This window comes from Tachysurus fulvidraco, chromosome 17 (genome assembly GCF_022655615.1).
Source record: "Tachysurus fulvidraco isolate hzauxx_2018 chromosome 17, HZAU_PFXX_2.0, whole genome shotgun sequence".
NCBI lineage: Eukaryota > Metazoa > Chordata > Actinopteri > Siluriformes > Bagridae > Tachysurus > Tachysurus fulvidraco.
In genome coordinates, this window is record NC_062534.1 from 2,611,178 (window position 1) to 2,634,977 (window position 23,800).

Consider the following 23,800-nt stretch of genomic DNA (forward strand, 5'->3'; position numbering starts at 1 on the left):
TGCACTGTGCTGTTTTAGGAAACAGACGACTCGGTGCTCTTGCACTGAACCCGCTGTAGATTTGCCGCCGCTGTGACAGTCCACAATACCACGCCGAGGCTTTTAAATTCCACCTGACCAGCCGAGGTGATTCTATTACCGCCAGCATAAAGGATACTCTGACACGTATTATTTTTTTCCGGGTCGTTTGGAACTCAACAATGTGTCAGTCTGAGATGTTGTCAGCACATTTTATTTCTTAGGCCTTTTCGCAATTTTGTGTACTAGCAGGGATTTGATTACTTTGCTAGGGATAGTGCTGTAGAACATGTATATCAGGCCCTCTAGTCTGTGTGTGTGTGTGTGTGTGTGTGTGTGTGTGTGTGTGTGTGTGTGTGTGTCTGTGTGTCTGTATGTGTGTGTCTGTGTGTCTGTATGTGTGTGTCTGTGTGTCTGTATGTGTGTGTCTGTGTGTCTGTGTATGTGTGTCTGTATGTGTGTGTCTGTGTGTCTGTATGTGTGTGTCTGTGTGTATGTGTGTCTGTGTGTCTGTATGTGTGTGTCTGTGTGTCTGTATGTGTGCGTCTGTGTGTCTGTGTGTATGTGTGTCTGTATGTGTGTGTCTGTGTGTCTGTGTATGTGTGTCTGTATGTGTGTGTCTGTGTCTGTATGTGTGTGTCTGTGTGTGTGTGTATGTGTGTCTGTATGTGTGTGTCTGTGTGTCTGTATGTGTGTGTCTGTGTGTCTGTATGTGTGTGTCTGTGTGTATGTGTGTCTGTGTGTCTGTATGTGTGTGTCTGTGTGTCTGTATGTGTGCGTCTGTGTGTCTGTGTGTATGTGTGTCTGTATGTGTGTGTCTGTGTGTCTGTGTGTATGTGTGTCTGTATGTGTGTGTGTGTGTGTCTGTGTGTCTGTGTGTATGTGTGTCTGTATGTATGTGTCTGTGTGTGTCTGTGTGTGTCTGTGTGTGTCTGTGTGTGTCTGTGTGAGTCTGTTTCAAAATGTTACCAAAAAATAAATTCATGTTTAATAAAAAATAATTAAGTAACTGAGAATAAAAAAGAGGACCACAATAAACATTTTATTATATCTAACTGATTTTTATTTATTTATTTATTTTCAATAGATTTAGTTCACTAAATCAATGTTCACTACATAGGCTCACTATATCAGTGTTCACTACATAGGCTCACTATACTGTATGTTCACTATACAGGCTCACTATATCAATGTTCACTACAGGCTCACTATATCAGTGTTCACTACATAGGCTCACTATATCAGTGTTCACTACATAGGCTCACTATATCAGTGTTCACTACATAGGCTCACTATATCAGTGTTCACTACAGGCTCACTATATCAGTGTTCACTACATAGGCTCACTATATCAGTGTTCACTACATAGGCTCACTATATCAGTGTTCACTACATAGGCTCACTATATCAGTGTTCACTACATAGGCTCACTATATCAGTGTTCACTACATAGGCTCACTATATCAGTGTTCACTACATAGGCTCACTATATCAGTGTTCACTACATAGGCTCACTATATCAGTGTTCACTACATAGGCTCACTATATCAGTGTTCACTACATAGGCTCACTATATCAGTGTTCACTACATAGGCTCACTATATCAGTGTTCACTATATAGGCTCACTATACTGTATGTTCACTATACAGGCTCACTATATCAATGTTCACTACAGGCTCACTATATCAGTGTTCACTACATAGGCTCACTATATCAGTGTTCACTACATAGGCTCACTATATCAGTGTTCACTACATAGGCTCACTATATCAGTGTTCACTATATAGGCTCACTATACTGTATGTTCACTACATAGGCTCACTATATCAATGTTCACTACAGGCTCACTATATCAGTGTTCACTACATAGGCTCACTATATCAGTGTTCACTACATAGGCTCACTATATCAGTGTTCACTACATAGGCTCACTATATCACTGTTCACTACATAGGCTCACTATATCACTGTTCACTACACAGGCTCACTATATCAATATTCACTATATAGGCTCACTATATCAATGTTCACTACAGGCTCACTATATCAGTGTTCACTACATAGGCTCACTATATCAGTGTTCACTACATAGGCTCACTATATCAGTGTTCACTACATAGGCTCACTATATCACTGTTCACTACATAGGCTCACTATATCACTGTTCACTACACAGGCTCACTATATCAATATTCACTACATAGGCTCACTATATCAGTGTTCACTACATAGGCTCACTATATCAATGTTCACTACATAGGCTCACTATATCAATGTTCACTACATAGGCTCACTATATCAATGTTCACAATAAGATTTGTTCAGTAAAATTCATCCTGGCAGCCCGAGTGTGTATGTAAGTAAAAGCCGTGCCCCACATTCACCTCATCGTTCAGACTTTTCCAGCATTTGTGTACTGGTGATAACAGAAAGAGAGAGGAAGTGAGCGAGGGATGAGAGCCTGAAGAATAGATGAGAGAAATTAAGGAAGCTGATCACACGTCTGTGAAACATTCCTAAATCGCCTCCCACACACACGCCTTCTTCCATCTGAGGCGAAGGGCCTGGCGGGGCTGCGTGGGTGGAGGTTCTCGACCAATTGGCTTTTATTACCCATAGGGGGCGACAGAGTGGGAGGGAGAAATGAGACCTTGAGAGTCTGGGGAGCGTCGGTATGAAGAGAAATTTCATCCTGCGCTCCTGTAGGAATCACAGTCACTTTAGATTCATGTGTCATACACTTGCAGAGAAAGACATTGAGACAAGCTGAAGTAAGGCAGTATAAGTAAAAGAGGCGTGGCTTTTCCACCTGTCAGTTCCAGGAATGGAGGCGTGGCTTTTGGGCCAGTTAGTTTCAACAAAGGAGGTGTGGCTTTTGTGCCAGTCAGTTTCAACAAAGGAGGTGTGGCTTTTGCCTACAGTTTCAGGAAAGAGAGCAGGACATTTATGCCTGTCAGTTTCAAGAAAGGAGGCGTGGCTTTTTCCTGTCAGTTTCAAGAAAGGAGGCGTGGCTTTTGAAGAGCCACTTTTTTTGGTTGCTGCAAAACAGGAACTCAGCCCAGTGATCTCTTACTATGTTCCCGAGTCTATTCTGTTTCAAGCTTGATTCATTTTCAGGGTGAAGGGTCATCAAGTTGAATTTAACGGCAATGAAAATAAGGAAAAATATCAAGGCTACTAAAAGAATCTTCAGTTTAATGCATCATCTTCCCTTCAAGTCAAAGTTTTTTCAGTATTGTGTGATTTTATTCTGACTGATTTTTCTAAATGGAAGAAACATGCCATTTTCTCTGAGGGCGTGACCTTACTCTCTGTCTGTCACAGTAGAGGAGGCGTGGCTTCCCTATCTGTCAGTGACAGGTTAGAAGATCGGACATTTCTCTCTGTTGGCTGTTGTTATAGATATCAGCCTGATGTTGAGGTACGCTGCAGCATGTAACGGTGATGCCCTTCATCCTCAGGGTCCCTGGTTTAAACCTGAGCTCAATCCATGAGTCTGTTTGGGTTCCTTCTGGGTTCTCCAGCTTTCTCTGTGTATCCAGTGCGATGCCAGTCGGTGGAATGATTACTCTAAATTGAACGGAGGTGTGAGTATGAAGTCATGAGACCGACATCCCATCCCGGGTGCTTTCCTGCCTCGTGCCCGGTGTTCCCGGGATATATTCTGGATCAAGTGAGATACTGATGAGGACAAAGTGAATTTTTATAAATACACAAAAGCTATTGTGTCTGAAGGAATTGACTGTTACACAAAAGCCACAAAGCTGCAGTCCGACCTTTATGTTCTAGAACACATGGTGACTGAGGAGATTAGGCAGAAGATTCCTGTATAAACTGTTCCCGATCGGATTAACGGACGATTAACGTTAACGTTAATCACCTCGTGTTGCTCTTTGTAAGATTCAGATTTATACACACAACATGACAAGCAGCTCCAACTGATCCAAATAATGTGCCTGTTATTTTCTGGAGAAGTGTATAAACTACATACATGGTATTCTAGCACCACCTGCAGGCCAAAAACGGACATGGTTCATCTCTCTGGATATTATAAATGATTCCTTCATAAGGAGTGCAGACTGGCAGACAAAACAAATCAATCATTTTATATGAGAAGGGAAAAGGAGAGATCAGAATATTACTGGCTTTGACTGAACTTTCAAATCTTTTGCCTGAGATGGCAAATGGAATTCCATAACAAATACACGAGTCTGTGATTCAATCATATATCGAATGTTTTGGTCAGTTCCAGGTGAATACATTTCAGTGCGAAAAAAAATGATTTACTTGATTTATTCCTCCTGAATGTGATTTTCATGCCGTCTCCGATATTGGCTTATTTTTCATGGTGATGCCTAAGGAATGAGCGAAAGACTCCCTTTTTAAACTAAGTCTCCTATTTCCATTCTCTCAGCTTAGGATTTCTGAGTGGATACATAGGCAAAGTAAATATTTCGGGGGTTTGGGGTGAGAATCATCATATCATCATATCTGACTCTGAGAATGAGTGCAGGAAGAGGGGCGAAAGGAGGAGAGGGGGGTGTGGTGTTGAGCCAGGATGATAGAGAGCCAGAAAAGAGAGCAGAAAAGAAGGGAAAGTTAGACAGGTAATAAGGTTATGGAGGAGAAAAGAATGAAGAAACCAAAAAAAAAAAAAAAGAAGAAAAAAAGAGGAATGATATCTAGCTGTCTTTCATTTGGAAAGGTATAATTATTCATTCATTTTCTACCACTTATCCGAACTTCTCGGGTCACGGGGAGCCTGTGCCTATCTCAGGCATCATTGGGCATCGAGGCAGGATACACCCTGGACGGAGTGCCAACCCATCACAGGGCACACACACACTCTCTCATTCACACACTCACACACACTACGGACAATTTTCCAGAGATGCCAATCAACCTACCATGCATGTCTTTGGACCGGGGGAGGAAACCGGAGTACCTGTAGGAAACCCCCAAGGCACGGGGAGAACATGCAAACTCCACACACACAAGGCGGAGGCGGGAATCGAACCCACAACCCTAGAGGTGTGAGGCAAACGTGCTAACCACTAAGCCACCATGCCCCCAAGGTATAATTATAATTATTGGTAATTGATTATTCAATTCATGATTCTGAATATTTCTGGTGTTGGTGAGAGATAGTAGTAGCTCAAGTGTATATCAGAGGATCAGGGTACAAGCTGACACTGTTGGGCCCTTGAGTAAGGCCCTTAACTTTCTCTGCTCCTGTGGTGCTGTAACATGGCTGAACTTGTGCTCTGTCCCCAACGTCCAAAGCTGAGATATGCAAAGAAAGAATTTCACTGTTTTGTAATGTAGATGTGACAAAATAAGAGCTTGTATGCTATTAGGATGATTCCCCTGATACTATTTTAACTGCAGTGCCATATTAACTCCAGCAGAAGGCAGGCTGGTGATTTATTTCACTAATCCACAATCATCTCCACTGACATGGTGTTGAGTTGAAGGTTGAAGATTTGCAGCCTGTCTCCTGTACACGTGCTCATGGTTGTTGGAGATGACTGGCCCGGTCGTGTCGTCTACGTACTTTAAAAGCTTCAGCTATGGGTAAGTGGATGAGCGTAAAGTGAAAGTACTTACATTGAAAGGAAGCAACCTTGAGAGAAATGCAGCTGTGCTGGTGGTTAGCTGGTCAGAAACATCATGACCTAGATGAAGACTCTCACAGCAAGTGCTCAGGTGGATGTCAATCTGTCAGAGATGCTGGTATTAACCCTTTTACCAGAGCACTGGAGTCATTAAATTATGAGACATTTTGAATCAGAAGAAACAAGTTAAAAAGATGTTCTAGCTTTGAGTCTGATATAAAATGGTGTTTGATGATAACACCTTCAGATTTGAGCTGCTAATGAATAAGCACTTGAGAGCATCTTAGAGAGCAGATATGGGTTTGATATCACTGTTAACTTTAAAGATAGAAACATTTGTGCAGTAAAAAAGATTTCACACCATTCTGATTAAACCCTAAAGACTACTGTGTATGAAAATCCCAAAGCAGCTGTGGCTATTATTATTATTATTATTATTATTATTATTATTATTATTATTATTATTATTATTATTATTATTTATTTATTTATTTATTTATTTATTTATTTATTTATTTATTTCTGTTCCAGAATTGTGAAGTAATCTTGGGTTTCAAAAATAAATATTTAAATGAAATATATAACATATCAATTATTATTATTATTATTATTATTATTATTATTATTATTATTATTATTATTATTATTATTACTATTATTGTTGTTGTTGTTATTATTATTATTATTATTATTATTATTATTATTATTATTATTATTATTATTATTATTATTATTATTATTATTTAATTTGTTCTACTATTTTTATCCCTTATCGAATAAGTATTAAGCTGTAAGCTCGTGAACTGCAGACAGATGGCGCGCTAAGCTCCACATGCGCGCTCACGCGGCGTGAACGCGACCGAGACGCGGACCGCTCTCCGATTGGCTGTCGAAGTTCCGCCGCCTTCTTATTGGCTGTAAGTTCCGCTGCTGGACTTCAGACAGCGCTGGGAGTTGAGCACGTAGGAAAGCTTGACATGTCGAGAGGAGACGCGGCTGCTGCCGATCGTGTGTCCCGTTAACGCCTTTAGTTTGGATCCGGAGGACAATCACACGATAGGTGGGTCTGAATTTCCGCTTTTACAGGAAGCTTTTAAAGGATTTGCGTTGGTTTTATTCGCATGTCACAATGACGCTGTGGCTTCAACCTTCTTCTTTCTGACTTACTGACAGAAGCACGATGATGTGTGCAGCTGGAATCATCATCACACTTGCTCCTGTCTTCATCTTTATGGCGTCCTGTGGAGCTGTTGGTGAGTTCTGATCTCATGTAGTCTGATCTCATGCAGTCTGATCTCATGCAGTCTGATCTCCTCTGATCTCTTTTTTTGTCTGATCTCATGTAGTATGATCTCCTCTGATCTCCTGTAGTCTGATCTCCTGTAGTCTGATCTCATGTAGTCTGATCTCCTGTAGTCTGATCTCATGTTGTCTGATCTCCTGTAGTCTGATCTCATGTTGTCTGATCTCCTCTGATCTCTTTTAGTCTGATCTCATGTACTCTGATCTCCTCTGATCTCCTGTAGTCTGATCTCCTGTAGTCTGATCTCCTGTAGTCTGATCTCATGTAGTCTGATCTCCTGTAGTCTGATCTCATGTTGTCTGATCTCCTCTGATCTCTTTTAGTCTGATCTCATGTTGTCTGATCTCCTCTGATCTCCTGTAGTCTGATCTCCTGTAGTCTGATCTCATGTAGTCTGATCTCATGTTGTCTGGTCTCATGTAGTCTGATCTCCTCTGATCTCTTTTAGTCTGATCTCATGCAGTCTGATCTCATGTTGTCTGGTCTCATGTTGTCTGATCTCCTCTGATCTCCTGTAGTCTTATCTCATGCAGTCTGATCTCATGTTGTCTGATCTCCTGTAGTCTGATCTCATTAGATTGTGATGTGTGGTTCTGAGATAAATAAATAATGATGCATGGTGTAGGTTCTGTTTAAAAGCCACTGTTTATAAAATACAAGCTTTTAAGAATAATCATAACTTCGTGAGAAGGAGAAAGTTCACCAGGAAAAAATGCAGTATTTAAAAAAAAAAGTTGCAATATATTCTGAGATAAGATGATCGTATTTCACAAAAAAACATAATAAATCATATGAGGGGGAAAAAAAACAGTATTTTGAGAATAAAGTTCTAATATTCAGAGAAAAGTGTCAGAGTATGATGTCATAAGAAAAATAAAAATAAAATATGCCTAAAATAAAAAAATGTCATAATATACAATTAAATACTGTATAATGTAGCTAAACACACACACACACACACACACACACACACACACACACACACACACACACACACACACACACACATATATATATATATATATATATATATTTTTTTTTTTCCCTCAATATTGTGACTATATTTACAAATATTTTATTTCTATATTATTTAGAATGGCCATTAATATTATCTTGAATAAAAATTAAAAAAGGGGGAAATTAGTTGTGTGCAGTCACAATACATTGAATCATTGTCAAAAAAGGAAAAAACAACTTGTTCGTGTGTGTGTGTGTGTGTGTGTGTGTGAGTGTGGATAAATAAAATGAACAAGATGATTTGCTTATATGATACTTTTAAAATAGTCCTTCATCATCATCATCATCATCATCATCATCATCATCATCATCATCATCATCATCATCATCATTCCTGAACTAACACTCAGTACAAGTCTGAATCACTGAACAAATATCGAATCACGAATCAGAGTCGTATCGTTTCATTATGTATACGATATTACCGAGTACCGACTCAGAGCCGCACGGACCGACATTGTTTGTATCGTGTTAACTCCGCGCAGTTTCCTCTCTGCTATTTGAAATCATTTTGTTTTTTAATCATCAGCCGTGGAAGCGCGACAGCTCACCACATCATTCCTTTTATAAAACAGTCAACATTCAGCAGAAACAAAGTGATCTCGGTTCGAAACGGTCGCCTGCTGAGTTCAGCGAACTCCCACTGAGTCAAATTAGCACTACAGATGTTCATAAGCGCACAGCGAGGCTCAATTACAGGGATTAATCTAACACCGTGTAGGTTCCTTAAACACTCTCTGCCATGCTGAGCCCTGAGCTTTGTGTTTGGATGAAATATCACGTCGTTCTGAATCTTTTCGCGGGTTTAATTTCATGTGTTAAACAAAGATTCATTCTGTATGATGATGTTTAGGAGGATTTATGATTCTGTCAACACTTCTCTTGATTGACTGAACACCACAAACCTAGAAAAAAAAACACTTGACCACTGAATGTGCTAAATTTGCCTCTACTGTATATCTATATAAACCTTAAAAGAAGTGTTAAAGTTCTCACTCATCTTCTACCGCTTATCCGAACTTCTCGGGTCACGGGGTGCCTGTGCCTATCTCAGGCGTCATGGGGCATCGAGGCAGGATACACCCTGGACGGAGTGCCAACCCATCACAGGGCACACACACACTCTCATTCACTCACACACTCACACACTACGGACAATTTTCCAGAGATCAACCTACCATGCATGTCTTTGGACCGGGGGAGGAAACCGGAGTACCCGGAGGAAACCCCCGATGCACGGGGAGAACATGCAAACTCCACACACACAAGGCGGAGGCGGGAATCGAACCCCGACCCTGAAGGTGTGAGGCGAACGTGCTAAGCCACCGTGCCCCTAGTTTTAAAGTTCAAAAACAAAATTTCGAAATACGCAGTTAGGTAACACAATACGCGATATCAACAATTTTCATTAAAAACAAAACAAAAGAAGGAAGTTGATCTGATAAGTTTTAGTTAGATAGAAGTTAGCATCTGAAAGAATAGAAAAAGATGTAAAAATTTGTGATAAACTGTAATTTTATCTCCGCAAGTCTTCGGACGCTGTATTTTACGAAGTCACCGGTAGGTGTTCCTATGACTGGTTGCCATAGTAACATAGTAACTTTTCTCGACTTAGTCAGCTCTCCTCCATATAATTGAGTAAAAACGAATTCGAGATTAATCCGAACTCTCCGAACTCTCGGCTGATGTGACGATGTTTGATTTCTCAGTATTAATAGCCCAGCGTACACCAAGTGCACAAAGTACACCTTTTGTCCGGTTTGCTCCAAAAGAAGTTTATTAAAATGTATCCTGACCAAAGAAGGGTGTGCAAACTTTTTCACTTAGCTGTAGGTATGAAAAGAAAAGCGCCTTTAAGTCCTCGCTTGAGTGTTTCAGTGGATCAGGAAGTGGGTTCGTATACACAGCATTTAGACACACACTCAAACACAGGCACACACACACACACACACACACACACACACACACACACACACACACACACACACACACACACTGGGCTTTTGAAGCCTTCCTGCTTGTGGCCCCTGCCCCTGCAGCTGGTTGTTTCGCCGTGAGCTGGTTTGTGGATGATGAGATAAATCAGGGTTTAAGGACAGTGACACCTGCTGGCAGGGAGCCTCCGTGGACACGGACAGATGTGGGACGTTATAAAATACGGACAACACGGATGGGGAACGTCTCATTCTCACGCAGTCTTCCGTCACCCCGCCGAGACCCCGAGAGCCGCTTTACGGTCTCTTTGAGAAAATAAAACAATGACTGTTACAGATAAAAGACAAGGCGGTGTGTAAATTCGTCCTTTTAAGCAAACGTTCTCATAACATCAGAGCTGCTTTGGGTCACGACCTTCTCAGATACAGTACCATAACAGCCAGAGTAACGCTCAACAACAATTAAAGTAAAAGAGTCAGTCTGAGTGTCAGGGATCAGACAGATTGAATCGAAAACTGAGGATTCATTCCGAATTTTATGGTTCGTTTGTTTTCCAGATAAATAGCAGGACTCGAGGCGAGAGCTTCGAGAGCTTCTCGCACTTTAAGTGATCATCTGCGACGTTACCAGTAAATTAGTGCGACATACTTTAACAGTGGGGATCGGACCGATTCGATCCGAAGCGGCGATTTGATTCGGATTCGATCGGTTTTATTCTGCGTAAGGGATAAAATCCGAACATGGCATGTACGGTACATAGAAATGTCACGTAAACACACAAACTTCTGTGTTTTCCTTCTCTTAAAGACCAGAAGATATTCGGTTCATCGTGTCAACTAGAAAGTACAAATCCGATCTGTTTGTGTGGAAAATCCCTTCAGGAACAGATGCGCTTTAAATAGTGACAGAGTCGCTTTCATGGAAAATGACTCACTTTGTTGTGTATAAATATTCTCACCTATTTGTGGTCAAAGGTAGAAAGAAGAAGTCAAATCCTGTTCTTTACATCGTGTACAGTATCCCAGGTTTGGAGGTTGGGGTCAGAGCACAAGGGCATTAAGGGCCTAGATCAAGGGCCCAACAATGGCAGGTTGTCAGTTCTGGAACCCCAACCTTCTGATCAACAACCCAACATCATAACCACGTGAGCTAACACCACTTCCCAAGGTTGAGTATTTACGGGACGTTCCTCTTGCTCGTCCCTGAGATAGCGTATTTACTCTGGTGGCTTATCGAGCTGAAAAGAATGTGGTCAGATCTTCAGCTCTGTCGAAGTAAACAGTGTATTGTTGTCTGTGTTTAACTTCTCCATCTGCTGACCTGCTCGGCCTTACCTGAGTCTTAAACCGTGTGCGAGTCGGAGAGTCGGAGGAGGGAAACGTACACAGACTTTGTTGTGCTTGGATCGCTCTTTTTTCTTTTTTTTTTCTTTTTTCCCGCCGGGAGTCTCGACCGTAACGCTCCGAGCCAAGTACTTTAGTAGTGCTGTTTGTGTGGCGAGCACAGTCGGGGGGCTGTTCAGAATGGAGACTGGAGGTAAATAAAGAGCAGGGAGAAATAACAGGGTGAAAGTCAGAGCGGTGAATTTGTGCAACTACTAAATCGAGTTCAACTAACATCAACATGGGTGGACACGGTGGCTTAGCGGTTAGTACGTTCGCCTCACACCTCCAGGGTCGGGGGTTCGATTCCCGCTTCTGCCTTGTGTGTGTGGAGTTTGCATGTTCTCCCCGTGCCTCAGGGGTTTCCTCCGGGTACTCCGGTTTCCTCCCCCGGTCCAAAGACATGCATGGTAGGTTCATTGGCATCTCTGGAAAATTGTCCGTAGTGTGTGTGTGTGAGTGAATGAGAGTGTGTGTGTGCCCTGTGATGGGTTGGCACTCCGTCCAGGGTGTATCCTGCCTCGATGCCCGATGACGCCTGAGATAGGCACAGGCTCCCCGTGACCCGAGGTAGTTCGGATAAAGCGGTAGAAAATGAATGAATGAGTGAATGAGTGAATTAATAATATCAGGAATGAGACAGTTTTCCGATTTTTATCGAACTCACCAATCGACTCGCATTTAGTCTGAATTTTAACTAAACACCATCAGAACTCTCGTCTCCGATTGGTCGACGGACATCGGTCAATTACTATTACGGTGTTTTTGACAGATTTAAAGGTCAAAACTTTCTATAAAGGACAAGAAAGGGTTATGATGTATTCTGTAAGTAGAGACGTTTTGGGGAAGGAGTCTCCAGTCTCACTGCTTTGTAACAGTCAGAAGTAAAAGATAAAGCTTTCTGGTTTCTCCGGAACGTGACGAGATGTGTTATTTTTGTTATTAGGACTCTTTAGAGCTGCTATAACATTACGAGTGACTCCGTAACTACTATGGAGCTAATGATCCGGTTGTTTCCATGACAGTTAAATGTCAATTTTAATCAATTAGTTTATAAAGTGAAATTAAAATCATCACGAGAATCCGCTTCACATAAAAGCTGTAGATTATTTTCGACCTGTTGTGTTACGCCGTTCTAAACGACTCTTGGTAAATACTGAGGAATTAATAATAATAATAATAATAATAATAATAATAATAATCGTAATTCTCGTAAAAGAGTCTTTTATATTATTATTATATTTGGTTTGCTGTTTTATTTATTTAATTAATTTAATTTAATGATGACAAAAACCGATGTTTGTTTAGGTCCGAGGTTTTCGTCAGGTTGTTTGATATATAGTCTGACTCGAGGCAAGAACCTTTAAGAGCTTCAAGTGCTTGAACGGATCATTTGAGAAGTTACGAGTAAATTAGTGTGACATATCGCTTGTATTTCAAGTCAAAACCAACATTAGGGAAATGTCCCGAGTGCGAAGATCCACACTCTTAAAACTCTCTCTCTCACACACACACACAGACACACACACACACACACACGCACACACACACACACACACACACACACACACACACACACATGCTCCCACATGCCAGCCAACACTAAAGAAAGTCCCTGTACAGTTCTGAGGAATGTTTTCACTTCTTGCTAACCTTGCTATTTCCTGTTTCTCTCCGGTTCCCGATTTTTCCTTTTTTTTTTTTTTTTTTCCCCGCGCAGCCCTGAGCTCGGCCCTCGGGAGCGCCAGCATCCACCAGAATCCGCTCACGTGTTCGGGCGCTAGTTCGGGCCCGAATCGCGAAGCTACATTTACATACTCCATCATGCACAGGGCTTGATGTGGAGTCCTAACAAAAACAGTGTGTTTCCAACACGGTCACGCTTGTTTCCATATGTTTAGAGAGTCGAAAGCATCAAAGACACACGACACGCCTCTTAAAAGATTCGGCGGCGGAATCGGACATGACAAAATATTAGTGACAGATTTATCGGGAAAGTCGAAGAGCCACAGCGGGTCAGGATGTCACGTCTCGACTCGAAATCAGATCCAGACCTCGGGGTTCGGTGAACAAAGCCGTCAGCTTTTCTTTATTTCTGCAGAATAAAGATAACGCTTTTATTTATTTATTTGTTTGTTTGTTTGTTTGTTTATTTATTTATTTATTTGCCTGGGAATGACGGAGGCAGCCGATTTGGCTTTGATTAACGAACGTCCATGTTTAAAGCGAGGACTCGGCGGGAGTCGGGTTTCGGAGCGCCGTCCTTCGTCGGCCTTCTCTGCAGGTGTCCGCCTCCTCCGCTTCATCAGGCAGATAACGGCTCTCCGCAGGCGCTGTCGCTTATCACACCGGCCATAATGGAGCGGCTCGGCTGGAGCCACGCAGCCTCTGTGATCTAAAGCAATAACAGTCCGGCTTTCAGGAAATTTAATTATATGTGTTTGCCCCAGTTAAAGGAATTACTGTAGCGTGATAACTGTTTTCCCTAATGAGCCCTCACGCTGTATTAATGTGTGTTTATTGGAGAGGAGCCACGGCTCAGAGTGAAGTCACTGAACTGCTAGATGCTGTTGTAGGAAAATAATCAACAATAGTGCAAAGTTACATCATTATATTCCTGTAACAGCAAAGGTTTTAATTCGTTCCTGATATACCACAATAACGTCTACAGATATTCGACATCATTTACTATTTTTATTATTATTATTATTACTATTATTAAAGAACGATATGTCACTTAATATGGGGGTCACGGTGGCTTAGTGGTTAGCACGTTCGCCTCACAGCTCCAGGGTCGGGGGTTCGATTCCTGCCTCCGCCTTGTGTGTGTGGAGTTTGCATGTTCTCCCCGTGCCTCGGGGGTTTCCTCCGGGTACTCCGGTTTCCTCCCCCGGTCCAAAGACATGCATGGTAGGTTGATTTGCATCTCTGGAAGATTGTCCGTAGTGTGTGTGTGTGTGTGTGTGAGTGAATGAGTGTGTGTGTGTGCCCTGTGATGGGTTGGCACTCCGTCCAGGGTGTATCCTGCCTCGATGCCCGATGACGCCTGAGGAGGCACAGGCTCCCCGTGACCCGAGAAGTTCGGATAAGCGGTAGGAAAAGAATGAATAAATGAATCTATATGCTCATGGAGAAAATAATAATAATAATAAGAGGTTGTTGTTAATGTCATTTGGTTTTCTGTAGCTTGACATACATTGTGCTGCTCTTAATGTTGCCTATTTATTGAAGATATCAAGCAGAGCCCGAGGGCACGAAAACAGAAGCCTTTCCTGTCTGTGGTAAATTGTGTTGCATGTGTAGATGTGAAAAGGTGTTTATTTAGCCCTAGAGTCCCTCAGGTGCTTCTTACTAGTCATTATGTTCCTGTATTGTAAGTTCCACGTGACGCTCGGATTTCATTAGAAACATCATTTCACGCTTGTAAAACTTGTCAAGCGTCGGCCTCTGATGTGCGTCGGTGTGCGTCGGCGTGTGTGTGTGTGTGTGTGTGTGTGCGTGTGCGTGCTGCCGGCTTTTTTGGCTCTGCGCTCGAGCTAATTAAAACGGCGCTCGAGGCAAGATCGCTATTAACAGACTTTCAAAAAGAGGCTTTGAAAAAAAAAAAATAATAAAATAGTTTACCTCTGCCATTCTTAGCAAAAACCTTTTAAGAGATAGGCACTGTGTGTGTGTGTGTGTGTGTGTGTGTGTGTGTGTGTGTGTGTGTGTGTGTGTGTGTGTGTGTGTGTGTGTGTGTGTTCTTTGGCATTGTAAATGCTGAGCTAGTTAACCAACGGTCTTAAATAAGGAAATAGTGCAGTTATTAAATTTAAACATGATGTTCATTACTCGTATATGGAGACTACACACGCTTAGAGAGAGAGAGAGAGGGGAGAGAGATAGAGAGAGAGAAAGAGAGATAAAGAGAAAGAGAGAGAGAGAGAGAGAAAGAGAGAGGGAGAGAGAGAGATATAGATCTAGATAAAGCGATATAAATCTACCGGTAGCTTTAGACTAAAGGGCGACGCTACCGATCTAGAGAAACGATCCATATCTTTATCCCCATACTCTCTCGTTATCTCTCTCTTTCTCTCTCTACCTCTCTCTCTCTCTCCCTCTCTCTCTCTCTACATCTCTCTCCCTCTTCCTTCTACTCCCTCTAGCTTTTTTCTCTCCCTCTCTCTCTCTCCCCTTTCTCTTCTTCTCTCTCTCGCTCTCGCCAAGCTCAAGATACACGAGAGAGAGAGATCTATCTCTCCATATCATTTCTCGCGCGATCCTCTAGCTCTCTTCTCCATCGCTCTTCATCTAGCTCTCTACTCTCGCCTATCTCCATCTATCATCACTCTCCAGAGAGCGTGCGAGCTAGAGGGAGAAGATATCTAGATCTATCGCTAAAGAGACACTCGCGCTCACTATCTAGTTGCTCTATAGCTTTACGATGCTCTGACCCTCTCTCCTCTACTCTACGGAGCGCTCTCTCTCCACACGCTGCTCTCCATACTATCTCTACTAAATCTCTCGTGTGTCTCGCTCTATCTAGATCCCTCTATCTTCATTCTCTATCATATATTCGCCCGCGCGCGCCCCCGCGCGGCTAGCTCGGCGCTCCATCGCTCTTGCGCGCGCTCGAGCTCGACACCGCGCGCGCGCCCGACGCCCGCGCGCGCCTCTGCGCCGGTCGCGCTCGCCACGCGCGAGATCGCGAGCGACCGCGAGAACGACAAGAGAGAGGAGGAGAGAGTAGAAGAGAGAGCAGATCCCGATCCAGAAGAGAGAGGGAGCGAGCGCAGCTAAGAGAGAGAGAGAGAGATGTAATACACACATATTCATGGAGCATGATGAAATCAGCCTCATGTTCACTCTGCTCAGCGTAACACACTTTTCCTCCTCATATTATTTAAAAGCAGATGAGAACCAACACCCTTTTTGTGTTGCGATGGCTCGGGTTCTCCTTTGTAGTACCGATCTGCCCGAGAAAGCTCGTTTCATCAAAAGGCCAGGCGGCAGTATTTCACCCTGCAGTACCTCGGGTAAACAAGGTACTTAATGAGCTGCGCTCGCTCTCGGTCGGCATCACTCCGACGCAGCTATTTGAGAAGCGGCGGTATTTATGGAGGAGGCATTAAAACATAAAGGAGAGCGGCGAGCCTTTGAACTGCTTTCTTTTTTTTTTCTTCCCTTTCCTTTTTATCAGTTTAATGCTCGAGAGCATGAATAGCTCGGGGAGTCTGGCGGTATCTCGTCATGTGAGCGTGATCCGCCCGAGCGCCCGTCGCTTGTGGTCGGGCGGAGTGTTTGCACAGGTGGAAGCAGGTCAATGTGTTTAAAAAAAAAAAAAAAAAGAAAGATTGCGACTATTCCTCCATTTTTCAGCCCATTCCTGTCAGAGCGACGTTCTGCTGGATCACATCTCAGGGTGTGGGACACTCTCAGGCTGCTCCTGCAGCTCTCCTTTTGTCTTCCCTTTTACAGGTGGGATTACTCAGCGATTCAGAGAGAGGATTAAAGCTGTCCAAGCTAACCAGCCTCGGCTGCTTGCAACGTCAGCTCTGAAAGCGGCGACTTTGCCACCACAATGCTTCTGAAACATCCCGATGCGTGTATTTGTTCAACCGACATGTTTTGTCAGAGCCCTGGAATTGCAGAGCTCAACAAAAACAAGTCTTTTTCCTTTTAGTTTTCAGATTTCACTAAGTGACGCTCGGTCCGTTTTTTTTTTGTTTGTTTGTTTGTTTTGTTTGTTTTTTTCCGGGTCACCGGCGACGTCCTTCTGGGTCACTGCTCCGGGTCAGGGCAAGAGAGAGCGGCGAGGAACCTAAAAGCTTTAAAACAACAAGCCTAACCGCTTAAAAGGAGGATGGTTGAGGCAAAGTGTGTCTTGCTCTGACAGGCTAAGACATAGCTGAAGAAATGGTTCAAGACACAAACATTCAGCAGAGAGACAAAGACACAAAAGGACGGAGATATGGAGTGAATGAGATGATTACAGAGAGATAGGACACACAAAAGGAGCAAATCAGGAACAGAGAGGTTGCGTGTGATTGCCGTTGGCTCGCCTTTTTTTTCTTCACAAATAATACTCTTAATAAACAGGTGCTCGTTACTCTGCTGGAGCTCCGGGTTAGCGGGAATGATCTCGCGCCCCTGCCAGGCCGTAGGTGCGTTTATGAGACCAGGTTGGCACACTAGGACTTTCCCCCTGTGGTCCAACCCCAGGTGGTCTGTAGGAGACAGGTATATATTCTGCTGTCTGATGATTTAGTGACTCACAGGTTTAGTCTTCCACAGCAGTAGGTCAGAGGTGCTGAGCAGGAACACAGCTAAGCCAGTCAGAGCCACCATGTTCGGTCCAGCACACACACTCCCTCAGTCCAGCACACACACTCCCTCAGTCCACCACACACACACACACACACTCCCTCAGTCCACCACACACACACACACACACTCCCTCAGTCCAGCACACACACTCCCTCAGTCCAGCACACACACTCCCTCAGTCCAGCACACACACACACTCCCTCAGTCCAGCACACACACTCCCTCAGTCCACCACACACACACACACACTCCCTCAGTCCAGCACACACACTCCCTCAGTCCACCACACACACACACACACTCCCTCAGTCCAGCACACACACTCCCTCAGTCCAGCACACACACACACTCCCTCAGTCCAGCACACACACACACACTCCCTCAGTCCACCACACACACACACTCCCTCAGTCCAGCACACACACACACCCCCACAGTCCAGCACACACCCTCTCACACTCCACCACACACACACACTCCCTCAGTCCAGCACACACACTCCCTCAGTCCACCACACACACACACACTCCCTCAGTCCAGCACACACACTCCCTCAGTCCAGCACACACACACACACTCCCTCAGTCCAGCACACACACTCCCTCAGTCCAGCACACACACTCCCTCAGTCCAGCACACACACTCCCTCAGTCCACCACACACACACACACTCCCTCAGTCCAGCACACACATTCCCTCAGTCCAGCACACACACACACACACTCCCTCAGTCCAGCACACACACTCCCTCAGTCCAGCACACACACTCCCTCAGTCCAGCACACACACTCCCTCAGTCCACCACACACACACACTCCCTCAGTCCAGCACACACACTCCCTCAGTCCAGCACACACACTCCCTCAGTCCAGCACACACACTCCCTCAGTCCACCACACACACTCCCTCAGTCCACCACACACACACTCCCTCAGTCCAGCACACACACACACTCCCTCAGTCCACCACACACACACACTCCCTCAGTCCACCACACACACTCCCTCAGTCCACCACACACACTCCCTCAGTCCAGCACACACACACGCTCCCTCAGTCCACCACACACACACACTCCCTCAGTCCACCACACACACTCCCTCAGTCCACCACACACACACACTCCATCCGTCCACCACACACACTCCCTCAGTCCACCACACACACTCCCTCAGTCCACCACACACACACTCCCTCAGTCCACCACACACACTCCCTCAGTCCACCACACACACACTCCCTCAGTCCAGCACACACACACGCTCCCTCAGTCCACCACACACACACACTCCCTCAATCCACCACACACACTCCCTCAGTCCACCACACACACTCCCTCAGTCCACCACACACAAACCCTCAGTCCACCACACACACTTCCCTCAGTCCACCACACACACTCCCTCAGTCCAGCACACACACTCCCTCAGTCCAGCACACACACTCCCTCAGTCCAGCACACACACTCCCTCAGTCCACCACACACTCCCTCAGTCCACCACACACACTCCCTCAGTCCACCACACACTCCCTCAGTCCAGCACACACATTCCCTCAATCCACCACACACTCCCTCAGTCCAGCACACACACTCCCTCAGTCCAGCACACACACACACTCCCTCAGTCCAGCACACACACTCCCTCAGTCCAGCACACACACTCCCTCAGTCCAGCACACACACTCCCTCAGTCCACCACACACACACTTCCCTCAGTCCCCTATCTACAAGTCACAATCGTTGGCAGCTGGTGTTGAAAGAAGATCTCAAGACTTCAAGTTTCATTGATCCAGTCGTCAAGCTGAGATGTTGTCAGTTGTCAGTTCAATCTGCTGCCTTAGTTTCCACCAAGACAAGAAAAAATGTCCCTTGTTGTTCTCTGGATGTGGCTTCTTAAAAAAAATAGGCTTTCTCAGTGATTCTTTTGGGTAGAAAGCTGTCCAAGAAGAAAACACACTATCACGTGTGCTGATAACGTATCATATCGCGGTAAAGTAAAAGTGTATTAAACATCAGTATACTTAAGGTACATTATCAAATGCGCTAACAGTAGCCCCGCCCACAGCTCCTGACGCAAGCGGTTCTTAAGTCTAGACCAGCAACGTTTTGGTGCTACTTAAGAACCACTTTTCCTGGTTCAGAGCCGGTGCTTTGGCGGTCGAAACAGAAAGAACTGGTTCTAAATTAGGCTCCGAACCTGCACTCGAACTGCCTCGATGGAAAAGGGGCATTTGTGTTTTTTTGGACGCTCCAGTTCCATCAGCGGTGACCATTGTGCTAGCCCAGGTTAAGCAAGTGTCTTAGCACTGATGGCAGATCTAAATAAGCTCCTGAAAAATAAACATGCTGAGATGAGTAGGGGAACTCTGAGGCTTTGTGTGCCAGATGTGGTGGAGGCTTGCATGTTTACCAAGGCTTGACCACATGCTGGGATTCGTAGTCTGAGCATCAGCGCAAACAATCACAGGCATCGGTTGTCTGCATTATCACCCTGAGATAAAGGAGCCACATACCGATGCCATGAGCCATGTTTGGTCTAACTGATGTATCACTGAAAATAAACACAACAGTACTGTGTACAACTCTATCGGAGCCAAGAGGAGGAGACGAGCGACGCTTCTAGATCACATGACGCCATGAGATCAACCTGGAGATGACCTACAGAGCCGTGTCTTCTGATTGGCTGATGTCTTATCTGAGTTTCGTCTCCTCAGGAAGTAGCAGTGGAATCTGTCATGCTATGCTAATGTGCAACCGATGCGTAGCATGTAAAGAACAACACCACGTAATGACGGTACACCAGGAAAGTACACGTTTCATTGTGGACTGGTTTTTCGTAATATGGCTTCTTTTCACTTTCCACAGGTTACCAGCAGCTTTTGATCTTAAACTGGTCTACAAATGGTCTCACTGAATTTAAATCCATATCAGAAATGTTTAATTCATATGAAATGTTTGGCTTTTTCTTTTACTTTCATTCACTTCATGTGCATTTAAATTTGTTCTCTGCGTTTAACCCATCCAAAGTGCACACACACAGCAGTGAACACACACACACACAGCAGTGAACACACACACACAGCAGTGAACACACACACACACAGCAGTGAACACACACACACACAGCAGTGAACACACACACAGCAGTGAACACACACACACACACACACACACACAGCAGTGAACACACACACACAGCAGTGAACACACACACACAGCAGTGAACACACACACAGCAGTGAACACACACACACACAGCAGTGAACACACACACACACAGCAGTGAACACACACACACACACACAGCAGTGAACACACACACACACACACACACACACACAGCAGTGAACACACACACACCCTGAACACACACCCGGAGCAGTAGGCAGCCATTTATGCTGTGGCGCCCGGGGAGCAGTTGAAGGGGTTCGGTGCCTTGCTCAAGGGCACCTCAGTCATGGCTGGCCTGAGACTCGAACCCACAACCATAGAGTTAGGAGTCAAACTATCTTACCATTAGCCCACGACTTCCCCCATTAGCCCACGACTTCCCCCATTAGGCCAAGACTTACTGTTTTTCAGCCTGTATATCTGAGGAAACTCTTATAGTATCTATAAACTATTTATTCCTAGAATTTATTCATTTATCTGAGGAACCTTCGAGGAACCTTCGAGGAACCTTGTATTTAACAAGGTTCCTCAATTAGAAGCAAACTCTTTGCCAGCCAAGATAAGGCACATTTAGTGAAAGTGTGTCTTTTAAAAACAAAGAAGGTGGCACCGGTTTAGTCGGAACATTACAACCGTCAATCATTCATTCATTCATTCATTCATTCATCTTCTACCGCTTATCCGAACTTCTCGGGTCACGGGGAGCCTGTGCCTATCTCATGCGTCATCGGGCATCGAGGCAGGATACACCCTGGACGGAGTGCCAACCCATCACAGGGCACACACACTCTCATTCACTCACACACACACACACACACACACACTACGGACAATTTTCCAGAGATGCCAATCAACCTACCATGCATGTCTTTGGACCGGGGGAGGAAACCGGAGTACCCGGAGGAAACCCCCGAGGCACGGGGAGAACATGCAAACTCCACACACACAAGGCGGAGGCGGGAATCGAATCCCCGACCCTGGAGGTGTGAGGCGATCATGCTAACCACTAAGCCACCGTCCCGTCCCCCCCCGTCCCTCTACCGTCAATCAGATTTACATAAAACTATATCACACAGAACTTCTCAACAATAAAAGATTCCATTGTTTATATATGAAATTGAATTCGGGGATTCTAGAGCAGACGATCGAGTGAGTGTGATCGATGCACATGGTATTAACTCGAATCTCACAAGGATGTTCCAGCTGATGTGAAGGACCGAATGACCCTAGTGGTTAAATAGTTCCTCAATGTTCCTCACTTCAAACATGTGGAACCGTTGTACGGATTTAAATCGAGTAAATCCAATAAGCTTTTTCGGTGGGGAGAAATTTTACAGGTCTTTTGTGAAGTCAAACATTCCTACAGGAAATAAGTTCACTAGAAGTTAATTCAGTCTTTAAGGAACTTTTTTAGGAGCCTGAAACTCATTTTTTCATATTTATGAGCAAACCTTTTACCTCATCGTGCACCGATATAAGGAACTTTTAGGCCAAGTGTATATTCTTAAGCCTAATGACTATCGGTTCTCGCATTTAGTCTATAAATTTGGGTGGAAGTTACATTTTTTAAAACCACTTCTTTCAGTTTTATCACAGAGCAGGTGGCAGGTCGCTGGTTTGTTGCCTGTGTAACCGCAGATCCTTTAAAATCTGTGTTTAGTCACAATTTCTGCTGAGCAGATGTCACTCTCTCTCTCTCTTTCTATGTGTCTCTGTCTCTCTCTGTCTCTGTGTCTCTGTCTCTGTGTCTCTGTCTCTCTCTCTCTCTCACACACACACACACACACACACACACACACACACACACACACACACACACACACACACTTTCTAATACCGCTCAGCACGTGTTTGATGGCCATGCCACTTCCTCCATCATTATAGTTTACCCGAGCAACGTGCTGTCAGGCTTTTTTGAAGCTCACACTGGGACATCAGCGTGAAGGATCTGAGGCTGCTTGGCCTTCAAAGCTCTGCAGTCTGGGGGCCTCGTGTCCATAAATCCTCCCCAGAAATCACGAGCTCGTATCAAGATGTCTGAAACCAAGACTGCCGGCTGGGACGGACATGCTGGGTAGCTTTTAAGTGATATCTGGTAGTCCATATGCCTGTGCCCATATGGAAGCCTCTCTGGTTCTCTTGTTTCTCACCCCCCAGACACACACACACACACCCACACACACACACACACACACACACACACACACACACATCTAAGACAGCTTTAAATGAAAAGTGACAGTAAGCAATCCTTCTGTGTGTCTCTTTTTCTTAAAAATCATGCTACATTTCCAATGAAAGAGCACACGAGAAAAAACGAGAGGGTAAATCCGTCAGTTTCTGCCTTCAGACAACGTTGTGGGTTTGTAACACACACAGACCGACAACTATACACACACTGTCTCTGTGTCTGTAAAGCATTATGACAGCAAACTGAGATAAAAGACCACGGAAAGCTTTTGCCGAAATGAATAACCCATGTGGGAATGACAGAGAAGATAAATCTGACATCACTTTCAGCTGTCCGAAAAGAATACGCTCGTCCTGCGAAAGGCTTCGTCGCTTCTCGGCCAGTCGCTTGAGCGTGACACAGACCCACAAGATTAGGGGTGAATTTGTTCTCTAAAGCGTAGACGTTTTTACGACAATTAAAAAAACTGAATTTATTATTATTATTATTATTATTATTATTATTATTATTATTATTATTATTATTAAAAAATAAATAAAATAAATAAAAATGTAAATTTTTATTTGTATCTTACTTTTTTTTTTGTATATAATGAAAAGGAACAGGGGGGCACGTTGGCTTAGTGGTTAGTACGTTCGTCTCACACCTCCAGGGTTGGGGGTTCGATTCCCGCCTCCACCTTGTGTGTGTGGAGTTTGCATGTTCTCCCCGTGCCTCGGGGGTTTCCTCCGGGTACTCCGGTTTCCTCCCCCGGTCCAAAGACATGCATGGTAGGTTGATTGGCATCTCTGGAGAATTGTCCGTAGTGTGTGTGTGTGTGAGTGAATGAGTGTGTGTGTGCCCTGCGATGGGTTGGCACT

General features: G+C 44.4%; 1 protein-coding gene across 1 annotated transcript in view; it reads left to right on the forward strand.

Annotated features, from left to right (window-relative positions):
* Positions 1-6,582: 6,582 nt before the first annotated feature.
* The window catches only part of fgfrl1b (fibroblast growth factor receptor like 1b), a 43,945-nt gene continuing 26,727 nt past the window's right edge, over positions 6,583-23,800 (forward strand). The window contains exons 1-2 of the mRNA XM_027163601.2: positions 6,583-6,694; positions 6,808-6,887. Of these exons, the coding sequence (XP_027019402.2) occupies positions 6,815-6,887 (73 nt within the window). The 5' untranslated portion in view covers positions 6,583-6,694; positions 6,808-6,814. The remainder of the gene's footprint in view (positions 6,695-6,807; positions 6,888-23,800) is intronic.